The sequence below is a fragment of the Polypterus senegalus genome, chromosome 12 (genome assembly GCF_016835505.1).
Source record: "Polypterus senegalus isolate Bchr_013 chromosome 12, ASM1683550v1, whole genome shotgun sequence".
Classification (NCBI taxonomy): Eukaryota; Metazoa; Chordata; class Cladistia; order Polypteriformes; family Polypteridae; genus Polypterus; species Polypterus senegalus.
Window position 1 is genome coordinate 129008304 of NC_053165.1, and position 13116 is coordinate 129021419.

Genomic DNA, 13116 nt, shown 5'->3' on the forward strand with positions numbered 1-13116 from the left:
TATTTTTTAACGTTATGGAGCACATGCATCGAAGCTTCTCAGCTGTGCTTGTGCTAAGAAAAGGAAACATTTTAAAAATAATGTAACACGATTGTCAATGTAACCTTTTGTAAGTAGGGCCTGGAGGATTCAGAGTGTGGAGAGACAGCGTGTGTATTAACCTGTGAGTATTTGGTGGCAGCGTCACAAAGTTGGTTCCGCAAGACTGTGTTAGCTGCCAAGCTCAGCTCACAGCGAAATGAGGTGAATGGGAGGGGAGATAATGACGTGACTCTCCCACCCCACCTAAACTGTCAATCCCCCCACAAAGACAGTCTCTCGGAATTTGCATAAGCACAGCCTTTCACCAGTAATTTTAACTTAGTTACAAAGTGATCAAAACTCTTGTTTATATCCTGCATCCTCTCATTAAACTTGTATCCCGAATTAGCCGTGGGCATGACAAACGCCAGCAGCAGCCTGTCTATGAACTTAATTTAAACTTTAGGTTTACACCGTGCTTTGTTTCCGAAGTAGCTGCACTCATGAATATGGTTCTGTGTGTGACTCGCTCGCTTCTTATTGTTTCGCTGCCTTCTCAATTTTATAATGCATGTTTTCTTCAGCGCTTTTTGGAGTTCTTCCTTGTTTCTTACGTACTGCGTTGACAGCCAGTTCACGTGATTACGTGGGAGGCATGATGATGTCACACGAATCTCCGCCCCCCACGGCCATCGAGCTCAACTCCATTACATTAAATGGAGAAAAATAGGTTCCAGTTATGACCATTACGCGTAGAATTTCGAAATGAAACCTGCCCAACTTTTGTAAGTAAGCTGTAAGTAATGAGTCTGCCAAATTTCAGACTTCCACCCACACGGGAAGTTGGAGAATTAGTGATGAGTCAGTGAGTGAGTGAGTAAGTGAGGGCTTTGCCTTTTATTAGTATAGATAAGAACTACACATCATTTAATGTAGAAGTCTTCTTATCTGATTTTTTGTGAGTATCTGAATGCAAGTACAGTATCGTACTTTAGTGGATGCTTAAGCAAGTTTGCGCTATAATGAAATGGCAGCAAGTACTGGCCTACTAAAATCTAAATAGTCCAAGCAAGCTTGAAGTCTTTGCTCATACACCTGTGCCAAGCCAGCATGTGTACTATAGACCTTGCAGAATGTATACTAAATGTCAGAACTACTGGATCTAATGGTTGTTAGTTATGGGGATTTCAAATACTGCACATTTTGCCACTTCAAATGTTTTTCAGTAAAGTCCTTCATCAAAAACCTTTCCCCAGCTAAGAATTTTTAAATTCTACAAACTAGTGTTTGTATATGATCTTAAAACATATAAATATCAATAAAGTAATATGTCAGTACATCTAGAAATTAAATTTGTATTTCTTTCATAGCAACTATCTCCTTAGCAAGCTGCTCATCAGATATCCAAATTAACAACAGCCTTAATGTCAAGAACACCATGACTTCTCGTATTTAAATAATCACTTTTCAATTGAACAAGATATTATCTGCATACCTTAACCATCGGTAACTCTGTCTGTAATGTTTACAAGTTCCTTTCTCTGGTAGAGGTTTGCCAGACTGAACTGCAGGGTCTCTGTAAAATTTCCTGTGTTGTTGAAATGTGGGAGCTTTGGAGAGAGAAAAAAACAAAAACATTACAAACATTCTGAAACGCAAAATATGTGGAACTGCTGGTAACAACCTATATAAAGTAGGAATTTATATTCCTTTAAACTTGTATGGAAAATGTAATGACATAAAATCTAATTAAGAGCAACAAGAAACTTCTTACAGTGGACATAAAAAGTCTACACATCTCTGCCAAAATGGCAGATTAAGTGTGATAAAAATGAACCCAAGTTACAGTAAATCCTGTCAGAACTTATTCTACCTTTATTGTAAAATTGTAATCTATACAAAGAGGGTGAAAACAAATCAGAAACTATTTAGTGAAAAAAGGAAAAGAAAACCATACATTTATCTCGGTATCATTTTTTTCTTACACAAAATCTGTGATTTTGGCAGGGTTGTGTAGACTTTTTATATCCACTATACTTTCTGAATCCCATGTGCTTTTTCACATACATTTTCTATTGAATGGAAGAGACACAATATACATAGCATATTTTGTGCTAATGCAATCATTTCATACCAGAAAGTGCAATACTCATTACCTCTATTCAAGAGAATACAAGAATTGCAGAATTCTTCCAGTGTGAAAAAAATGCATATTTGAAGACAAAAACACCTAGGGTCATCATCTAAAGTGGGTATCTCTTTAGGCATATAAATTGTAGAAGATAATGCAGCATTCCTTTTAATGTGATAAGAGCTGAAACTGTGGTAGTTCCTGTATACTGTATACCCACATAAAGAAAAAAAATCCAAAAACACCTATAATTTGCCTGCTGCACTACTACCCTTCTTGTTTTGTTCAGAGGCGAAAAGATGTTAGTTACACTCAAATGGTACAACATTTACATTTTTCTATTAAGTTGACTACTTTTAGATTTTACAGCGTACACCTGTACAGAGGTACAAACTCCCAAATTTTGCAGCGGATGTATGAATGGTAGACAATTACTGCCAAACAAAACCTTCTCATAACAGAAAATTTAAAAAAAAAGTTGATCTACATGTCACATTTGTCAGAACCAAGCTTACTTTTTCATCAACAAATCTGATTAGCTGACCAGAGAGACTTATTGACAAATAATCTGTAAAGATCTTCACATCATATTAAAAGAGGTTTCTGCAGTACGCAGTATCTCAATTATGAAAATGCATGCCACACTGAAGTAAACAGCAGGTCTTCAGAGAAATTATTATACCTGAAGTGACAATTCAAAACTAAATTTTGCAGGTATAAACGATGATCTGACTTGTAATGTGTTTATAATAGGCTACTTTCTTAACTTTAACAGGATAAAATATCTTAAAGACTATGAATTTATGCTTTAGTGTGATGCAGACTCTTAAAGCAGGAAATTCTGTACAATAAATACAACTTTGAGATGTTATTACTATTTCTATGCAAAATGAAGACAATAATTTTACAATAAAACTCAATGATTCTGCAGTTGTATTCAGCCATCCCTACTGTCATGCCAAACTCTTGCTGTGAAAAACGTGCAGGTGACCAAAACTCTACTTTCTAAGAAGAAAACTCACATTACAACAACTTTACTTATTTTACAGATTCAGTATGTATTGTGACAGATAGGGGGCGCTATCGCTCCTTTGAACCCCTGTCCACGACTCCAGACATCAGGTAAAAGTCCAAGATTCGACTTTATTCAAATGCCACAGTGCACAAAACACCCTCTCCTCCGCTATACTCATATAAATCACAATAATCACTAATAAACAATTCCTCCACTCCCAGACGCGTTGCCACCCTTCCACCCAGCTCAGCTCGCCGTCTGGGAGCTCCTGTAGTCCTTTTATATATCCTGACCCGGAAGTGTTCCCAATCCCCAGTCCATGTGATCTCAATCACTTCCAGGCCAGGTAAAAAGTCCTTTTCTTCACCCCGGAAGCACGTCATTCCCCTTGTCCATGTGTGCTTCCGGGACGTAGGGAAAATATCCGTTGTTCCTACCTGCAGCGTCCCCTAGTGGTCACCATAGCATCCAGCAGGGCTGCGTATAAAAACTACAATGTCCATGATGCCCTGCTGGTCTTCTGGGGACCTCCATACTGCAAGGAGGGCTCCACCTGGCGGCTTGGGGGTATTGGCCGGGATAAACGGCCGGCCACCCATCACAGTATATACTTCCAAAATAAAATGTCTTGATGCACCATTTAAATGAAATGGGGATCTTTTTAGATATTATTATTGAAGGTGGCACATGGGATGGATGGGCATCTCGACAAAGAATCAAGAAGATACCTTACCTGGATGAGAGCCCCCAAGTGGACAGAAAGGCATCCCAGCCAAGAGAGGGAAAGATGTCGCACCCGGACAAGGCTTTCCTAATGGATGTATGGACCTCTCAGGCAGAAGAGTAGATAGTTCCTTATTTGGGCAGAAAGCTTTAGACAAATGGGCAGGCATCCTGCCCTGGCATGTGTGAAGCAGTTTCCCTGGCTGGGATAAAAAAGGAGGACTGCCTCTGGGAGGTGTTTATTTCCGCAGTCACTAGACGGAAGCGGCCCTTGATATTGGCGCCCATTCAGCAGCACGAAATGCCGGGAATTGTAGTTCAGCAGCACAGCCCTGCTGGGTTCCATGGGTGCCAACAAGAGGGCAGTGCAGGGAGATGTACTGCCAGTTATGTAGGACTTCCATTATACCTGAAAGTACTTCCAACAGGCAACAGCACTGGCACTAGAAGTACTCCCGAGTCCTCAATAAAAGGGACCGCACTGCCTTGTTCAGGCGATTCGAAGATGGGAGAACAATGAGCAACACTCAACTGGAGGAGAGCAGTGAAGTGAAGAGAAGAGAGGTGATGGGAAGAGTGATAACTTTTGCTATGGTACTTTTTTTTGGAGGTATTTGTGCAATAAACACCCATTTGTTTGAACCCGGTACTGTCTTTATATGTTTGTGTTTGGGCTCTCTGGCCCTCCCTTGTCTTCACATTATATATAAGCACATATGATAAAAGAGTTTCAGAACATGGTCAGAATGCTGATTGGGAAACATATTGATCTAAGCAGGATGAAGAAAAAGAACAAGAAACAAAAACCTTTTGTTGTAGGAATTGCGGATATAATGTTTTCATGTGGAAGATATCAAATATATAAATGCTACCAGAGAATTTTAGTCCAAAACAAAGAAAGGATTTCTGTCAGAAACCTTTTTCTATATCAACATAAATAAATGAATTACCTGAGTTCTACTTCAGAAAAGGAACTGTAATCGAGAGTTTAGGGTATATTAAATGAGTGGAGAAACCATGAAACTTAATGGGCTTGCACTGGTTAAAATCAGAAAACCTTTTTCCTTAGCCCAGTAACCAGCAAAAAACTGAAATTCCTAATCCAAATAGGTGCCAGTCCTAGATTAGATGCATGCAGCTGACTTAGGTAGGATGGGACAAACTGCATAGACAATCAAGAAAAGTGGCAATGTCTGGCTTAATAGAGATTGGCTAGTAGCATGAAAACACCGAAATCTAGACATGCTGATTGGCTCAGGGTTAGCAGACTGCAAAGATAAGATGAACAACCATTTTAAACTGTTAATATTTCAAGTCATGAATGTTTCGTCTCCCCTTTGCAAGGCATATGTTCATATCAAAATCAAGTTTGGATGGAAAAATCAATGGATGTCCCCATTATACACAAACTAGAAATTGTGTTGGTAGCCCTACGTAAATAGCAAATCTCAAGAAATTAATTTTATCTTAGGCATTTAAAAGACAGGCATTTTATTTCAAATAAGACCATGCTTTTAAACTGTTTCAAGTTATTGATATAAACCAAAGACATTTTTTAAAACCTGTAGAAAATGGCATATCCACTTAGGAAGTTAAACAGTCTAAGCATGAGCATGCTTAGGGTGGCAACAACAAACTATATTGACACAATATGCAGTGAAGCACAGGTGCTGTATCCTTTAGCTAGGCTTGCCAGATTCTTATATCTTAATTCTTTAAATCACCAACAAGAAACATTCTGCTGTTATTAGGATACAGTCGATCATAATTCGTTAATTTTATTAATATATGCATTACCCAATTATTACAAAACCAGTAACGGCGTACTGCACGATAACGTGTAGTGAATACACTTGATGTGAGCATTCCTAGTTTACATACTCTGTCTCCGTTTAGCATTTGTTTGCGCAGAGGTTGATGCGCTTGCTGCTTCCTGAGCAGCTCCTCTTTTCTCCACCCTAACAGCTCGCTGCTTCTCTTCATTCGTCAGTATCTTTTCGCGTTAAAACTGATTAGGTTAGTTTTTGTGTTGCAATTACTTAGTACATTTTCTTAAACTTTTTCACTTAAGCTAGCACTTATGTCTTCAATCTGCCTCAAGAATGATTAGCGAAAATGGCAGGAAATGAGAACGGCGTCCATACGCATGTGCTGCATGGCTGCCCTGCTGTGCGCTGCCGAAAGTTGATTCTACAATAAAATAAAATAAAAATAAAAAGAGTAATAAAAATCATCATCCCGAAAGCGGATAGTAGACGTCACATAATATATGTGTACCAAATTTCAAGTCAATAGGTAAAACAGTTTGCGAGCTACAGGGGATTTAAAATCCTGGACATACAGACTAACAGCCATGGTAGCATATTATATAGGAAAATTAGACAGGTTACCTCACAATAAGGTCAAGTCAGGTTGAGGAGCATGAACTGGTACAGCATATTGCTGCAACCACCACACAACAAAACTGCTCAGGATCCTGGTGGCACCGAGTGCTGCCGTGCAGCAGGTGATGCCTCAGCACCACACCAGTTCTGATCCCCAAAAGGCCTGACCCCATTGGCTCTCCGACAGTTTTGACTATTCCGAGTATGGGGGCTCCCGAAGGTTTTCCCCCATCCCCTTCATAATGCGAGTACCCTTCCTATGGGCGGCTGCAGCAGAGCTACTCCCGCAGAGAGCAAAAAGGAGTCCCGTCTGTCATTTCGTCATCACTGTGTTGTTTTTTTTTTTTTTGTAACCGGATTGCCCACCCTGTCACCAACTCCCATGATTTCTCTGCAAGTAGGAGGACCGCTTGCAGGGTCAGATGCAGTTTAAAGTCATACCAGAACAATACCTCATAATATATTCATATAAAATAAATCCAATTTTTAACTTTTGCTACAAATTAATCATAATATGTATTAGACAGTATATATATTTTAATAAATAGTTCATTGAATTAATATTGGAAATACTCAAAGCTTCTTCACAAACAGTTCTACTTGCCTTCTTTATGCTGCTTGCAGTTTAAGCTGCTCTAAACCAATTACTCCCCAATTATAAATTTAAACACAACACAAAAGTAAACATGCATGTGTATGTGTGTGAAGTGTACATTTTGTCCACACTGCAGGATACTGAGCCCAATTTCCCTGACTACAGCAGTGTTCTCCCCAGAAATTTTTTCCAGCCGGGTGGCAGGAAAAAGTAGCCGGGTGGGGCAGGATGGGGAAATTTGGTGGTGGGGAAAACTAAATGTGCACTATTTTTATTTGTTAATTATTATTAACTAGCAAAATACCCGCGCTTCGCAGCGGCGAAGTACTGCATTCAAATTTTTATTAAGAAGAAAAGTAAACCTTTTTAAACTGTGGGAAAATATGCCAATAATTATTTGTTAAGGATCTCTTTGTATACCATGTTGTCAGTTCGGCCCTCCGGTTGTAATATGACCAAGATGTGCGCTGAGCTTACTCTTGAGCATGTAACTTACAGTTGGCCATGTGAACAGTAATCTTGTCTCAAATCTCACAGCTTGGATTGCTGCTGTCATAATCGGTTTGAGTTTCATGGTTTGTTTCAATTACGACAGTATTTGCAGGACTTGTGTTGAAGAGACATTCGGCATCTGTCAAGCGTTGTTAAGCATACAACCGGTTTCATCAATAACTTCACATCCAGCTTTTGAGAGTTTAAACATTCATAAACATCAAAGTGTCCACTACTGAAATCGTCACCTGTCAATCAAAGATGTTTAAGAAGCATTGGCGGTTGTCGAAAGGTGTAAAATATTTGGCCATTTCGGTACACTTGAAAGTGACAACCGAACAATTCAGCGGCAACCATCAACTCACATGCAGAACCATAGGTGAAGGGCTTAAGCATTTCACTCTTCTAGTGCTCCTGTGTAGTATAATTATCTCCTGTACCATCATCAGACCACACCTTGAACCTGTCCCAGTCATTCAATACATAAGACACAATGTTCCTCCGGATATCAAGAGTGAGCCTGATATGGCCGTGCAATATGTAACAAAGAGAATGAAAAAGGTAGGTGGTATCTCCGGGCTTGGAAACCACTCGGTAAGTGACAGTTCTTTGTTGATGGTGATCACCTCGATAGACATGTTAATGGGGGTACGGTTGGAATGATAAAGGAAATGGGTACCTGAACAATGTAAAGTAAGTCTAAAATACCTACACAATATCTATAATCGTAATAAATGAACAATAAAACAGTGGAGAAGCCGTGGATTAAATAAAAAGGCTGTAGTTATCAGCAGGGAGACGTGAATCCCGTGGCGAAGCAAGGAAGGGAATGTAGAGACCGGAGTGACGGACGGCCTTATATAGGCAGGCAGCCAACAGCGTGGGAGGCGTTGGGATGGGGGACCCGAGCTGCAGGCTATGGACGTATATATGTACGTAAGTAGGATTCAGTTAGCGTTGGGAACCCGTGTACCAAATTTCTTGAAGATGGGCCCATAAGTAACAAAGACTGTTGAAAAGTTCAATATGGCGGCCGACAGTGGCATCATACCACCGAAATAAGTATGTACATTGGTTTCGGGTTAGCGCAGGGAAGCCGCCTACCAAATTTTGAGAAGATGGGGCCATGAATAAGAAAGTTTAACATGACGGACGTTGTTGACCGTTATGACCATTACGAGTAGGATTTCGAAATAAAACTTGCTTAACTTTTGTAAGTAAGCTGTAAGGAATGAGCCTGCCAAATTTCAGCCTTCTACCTATTCGGGAAGTTGGAGAATTAGTGATGTTGGAAAATTCAATATGGCGGCCGACAGTGGCATCATACCACCGAAATAAGTACATACATTGGTTTCGGTTAGCTCAGGGAAGCCACCTACCAAATTTCGTGAAGATGGGGCCGTAAATAAGAAAGTTCAACATGGCGGATGTTGTTGACCGTTATGACCATTACGCGTAGAATTTCGAAATAAAACTTGCTTAACTTTTGTAAGTAAGCTGTAAGGAATGAGCCTGCCAAATTTCAGCCTTCTACCTATTCGGGAAGTTGGAGAATTAGTGATGTTGGAAAATTCAATATGGCGGCCGACAGTGGCATCATACCACCGAAATAAGTACATACATTGGTTTCGGTTAGCTCAGGGAAGCCACCTACCAAATTTCGTGAAGATGGGGCCGTAAATAAGAAAGTTCAACATGGCAGACGTTGTCGACCATTATGACCGTTACGTGTAGAATTTCGAAATGAAACCTGCTTAACTTTTGTAAGTAAGCTGTAAGGAATAAGCCTGCCAAATTTCAGCTTTCTACCTACATGGGAAGTTGGAGAATTAGTGATGAGTCAGTAAGTCAGTGAGTCAGTCAGTCAGTGAGGGCTTTGCCTTTTATTAGTATAGATTATTTTCCAATGCTCAATATGACTTCTCTTTTTTAAGGTATGACAATTATGTCAGAATATTTTTATCAAATTTAAGAAGTATCAAATTCAGGATCCGGCAACTCTAACAAATATGTTTAATAAAAATTGTTATGACAAACCAAGAGGCATAAGTATTGTTGCTGTCAGGAAGAAAAGTGAAAACAATGAAAAAAAAGTATGGGAAACCTAATGAAGAAAAATTTAAAAATATTCTTTAAAGCCAACTTGCATATGCAGAAGATGTCTTCAGTTAAATATTTATTCTTCTTTTCTTCCTTGACACCCAGTTGTCTGCAGCTTTCCCATAATCAAAGTCCCCAGGATCTGGGCCCTCCAAGGAGATCTGTATGAAATTATTTAGCGTGCTTTGATTCATGCAATTTCTCAAACATGTCTTGATCCTTTTAAGGGCAGAAAACCTCCTTTCACATTTAGCTGTGCTCACTGGGATCACTAGCCCAATATGAGCTAGTCTGGCTAAATTTGGAAACGACTGTGAGCTCTGATGTCGTTGTCATTTTTAGTAAAATCTGTTTTGGACTGAAGTCTTTGTATGATTGACTTCTGATAATTTTTGACACAACTGTCCATTCTTGCCTGCTACTTTCAAATTTTAAAATTGGAGGGCTACCACTTTGGAGTAATGATCGAAAAGAATTTCAGCAGACTCACTTGAATCATAAGTTTCTGCAATGAAAACTTTTGAAAAGCTGGAAATAATTGGCAAGTCAGGGAATCTAGCATCTAGGTGCTTGACAACTGTCTCTAGGTATTTATCATATATTGCAGTTTTGAATGACATTACATCACTCTGTGTATAAACAATGCAGAGATCTGACCATTCTTCTGCCAGACAATGATGAAGGCTTTGAAAATATCTCCCAGGAATTTCTTTCAACTCCATGATGGACAATTTTGTGGGGAGCAAAATGGCTCAATTTCGGTAAGATTGACATCTTGCTTTTGCCAAGCCTTAAATAGTTTGGACAACAAAGGTAATACGTCTGAAAGCATCATCAGAGAGGAAACAAAATTGTACGTTTTAATACATCTGCTCAATCCTTCAGCTGTGATGTCATTTCATTCAGTGGCCTCTCTTTCCAGCACAGCTATGGCACTCATCATACACTGTCATAGTGAATGTACTACAAAGCCATGATACAGCCATCTAGTGTCACTGGCCATTTTCAGCTCAATCTGGGGAATGTTCAGAGTATTTTGGATTTCTGTTAAAAACTAGCCATTGAGATGTCTGTGGTTTCATCAAACAGAATACTGTAAAGATTTTCAGCGTGTATATTTTTCAGTATGTTAGATATTATTTCTGATGCTAAGACATCCAGTAGCTCTTGCATTATTCTTTCAGAAGTGTAATGTGCATTTTTACCAATATTGAGATGTTGTAAAAAGGAACAACCTATTTCTTTACAGTGTTCCAACAGCTTTTCAAACAACGTTGTATGTGGCAACCAAATGTTTTGCCAACCAATACATGGATCTTAAAGCTCCCACAAAGGCATCTCTCAGTAAGCTATTTAACACAGATACAGATCTTTCAATTTGACCGATTCCAGTTTGCTCTAGAGCAGAGATGTCACTTCCTGACGCCCTTTTTCTGATATCTGACGGGTTGTTCCACTAGTCTTTTTTTTTTATTTTATCAGTCCTCTTTTCGCCCACCCACCTCAACATCCTTGTGAACAGCTTGTGAACTGCTGCTCCATCCCTGCTATTAGCATGTACAGCCCCCTCTCACCCATACTCCTTGCTGCTGTATTAAGCTGCTACGCCCCAGCTATTATCATGTACAGCCCCCTCTCGAAAGTCCACCTTCCCATACTCTTTGCTTGTGAACTCCGCTGTGCCTCATTCCTGCTATTAGCTTGTTCAGAATTGAGTGATCAGCAATACTGTATCCCGCTCTGTGCCTCTCCCACTTGTGATCCTGCTTCTAAAGTATTTGCCCATCTGCCTGCTTGTCCATTGCCATCTCTGCAGATCATTAACCTGCTTGTGCAAAGTCATGCAAGATGACAGCCGGATGCTCAACTAAATTAGCCGGGCACAGTGCCCGGCTAAAAGACGCTAGGGAGAACACTGTACAGTCTCTAACCTTTACAGCTCTCCTGAATTTAACTGTAGTTTCTCATGCCGTCTACCCCAATAATAAGTTAAATTAAAACACTGAAAAAAGATTTTTGATTAAATGGTTTTACTGTCAACATAAACACACAAACCATGCAAACAACTGAATAATTGTTATTTTATAATTGTTGAGTTTTTACTGAACATTCAAAACAAAGGTTTAGGCAATCAAATGTAATGCCATAAAAAGGTGAAAGGAAAGTAATCCAAAATCAAATAGTGATCACTGTCTACTTTACAATTTCTGAATGATTTTGTTTTCCAGATGGTCCTGATATTTGAGTGCCATCTAATGGATTATAAAGGTACTTATAAACTAGCAATGAAGTAAGCCACATAAAATTCAATTCATCAAAAACATGTAATTAAAACAGTTAAATAGCTTTCCAGAACATTTAGCTGTGGCAACTAACTCTTCTAAAGCTTGTGTACTGAAATAAGAGGTAATATCTTCTGTCCTTGGGCATCCCTCTGTTGCTACCACATCACTTTTTCAAACAGTTTTAGAAAAAGAACATAACATCATAAGAGTTGATCTGCTCTTCCATGGTCAGAACAGAATCCACATTGTTCCTCCTATATCTTCGGCTCAAACATCAGATGGATTCTTTTCTGTTGCACCCTTGCATATACCTTACCTGGAAGGCAGAGGAGTGTGATTCCTTTGTAGTCGGAACACACCCTCTTGTAACCTTTATTAAATATGAGAAATACCACAACAGCCTGGGATTTCAAAGGTGATTTACACCCACCCCCAGACGTGTTCAATGCTGCCTCCTGAATAGGAGGGCATATCCACTGGTTTGAGGAATTCCTCAGAGTGTTCCTTCTAATGCTCAACAACTTCCCCAAAAGAGCACATCATCAGCAAAATAGTCAGCCCCTCTCCATCACTGCTTTATACAGTCTGGGTGAGGTCAGGCCTCCACCTCCTAAGGCATCAAACTGCTTGCTAGTACAACCTCAAGGTCATCCAATAGTTTTTACCCATGGCCTCTCCAAACTCCTCCCTTGCTCAAGCTTTTGCTTCCATAAGCACTTCTGCAGAAATCCTCTTAGTCTGTTGGTACTACTTTGTGCTATTTGTTGTGTGCCAATTGCTATTTGTTCAAAAATGTGTTTTTTTGAATGCAGTAAGAGCAATGTCTGAATATTTGGTGTTAAGTCAAATTTGTTAACAGTGAGTGTTTGACTTCGTCAACATTATGTCTTGTCACCACTGCTTTTTGTCTTTTTCATCAATAGGGTATCATGGCATACCTGAAGATCTGAGGGTATTTAGTTGTGGAATCCAGCGGTAGCACTGATGCTTCATGAAGATGATGTTGTACTCTTTGCCTCAACTGACTGTGAGCTTTAGTATGCACATGGGCATTTTGCTGACAAATGTGAAGCATCTGAGATGAGGAGCAGCAGCTCCAAGACTACGGTCATACTTCTCTTTCAGAAAAGAGTGGATTCTTTCCTTCAGACATGGGGGTTGGGTGTGTGTGTCGGAGTCTGTTCAATAACTGCCATTAGGGGAGGAGTTCAAGTATTTTAGGATCTTATTCACACGTGACAGGAAAATGAAATGTGAGCAACAAATGAATTAGAGCGGAAGCAGCTGTTTTGTGGGCACTGTACCAGTCTGTGGTGGTGAAGCGGGAGCGGACCCTAAAGACAAAACTTTCAGTTTACCAGCCTATCTAC

The 13116-nt window shown here is 39.7% G+C and overlaps 1 protein-coding gene across 1 annotated transcript in view; it reads right to left on the reverse strand.

Moving 5' to 3' along the window:
- The window catches only part of si:dkey-24l11.2 (uncharacterized protein LOC100034462 homolog), an 82905-nt gene that overhangs the window by 31891 nt on the left and 37898 nt on the right, over positions 1-13116 (reverse strand). The window contains exon 9 of the mRNA XM_039773416.1: positions 1517-1631. Within this exon, the coding sequence (XP_039629350.1) occupies positions 1517-1631 (115 nt within the window). The remainder of the gene's footprint in view (positions 1-1516; positions 1632-13116) is intronic.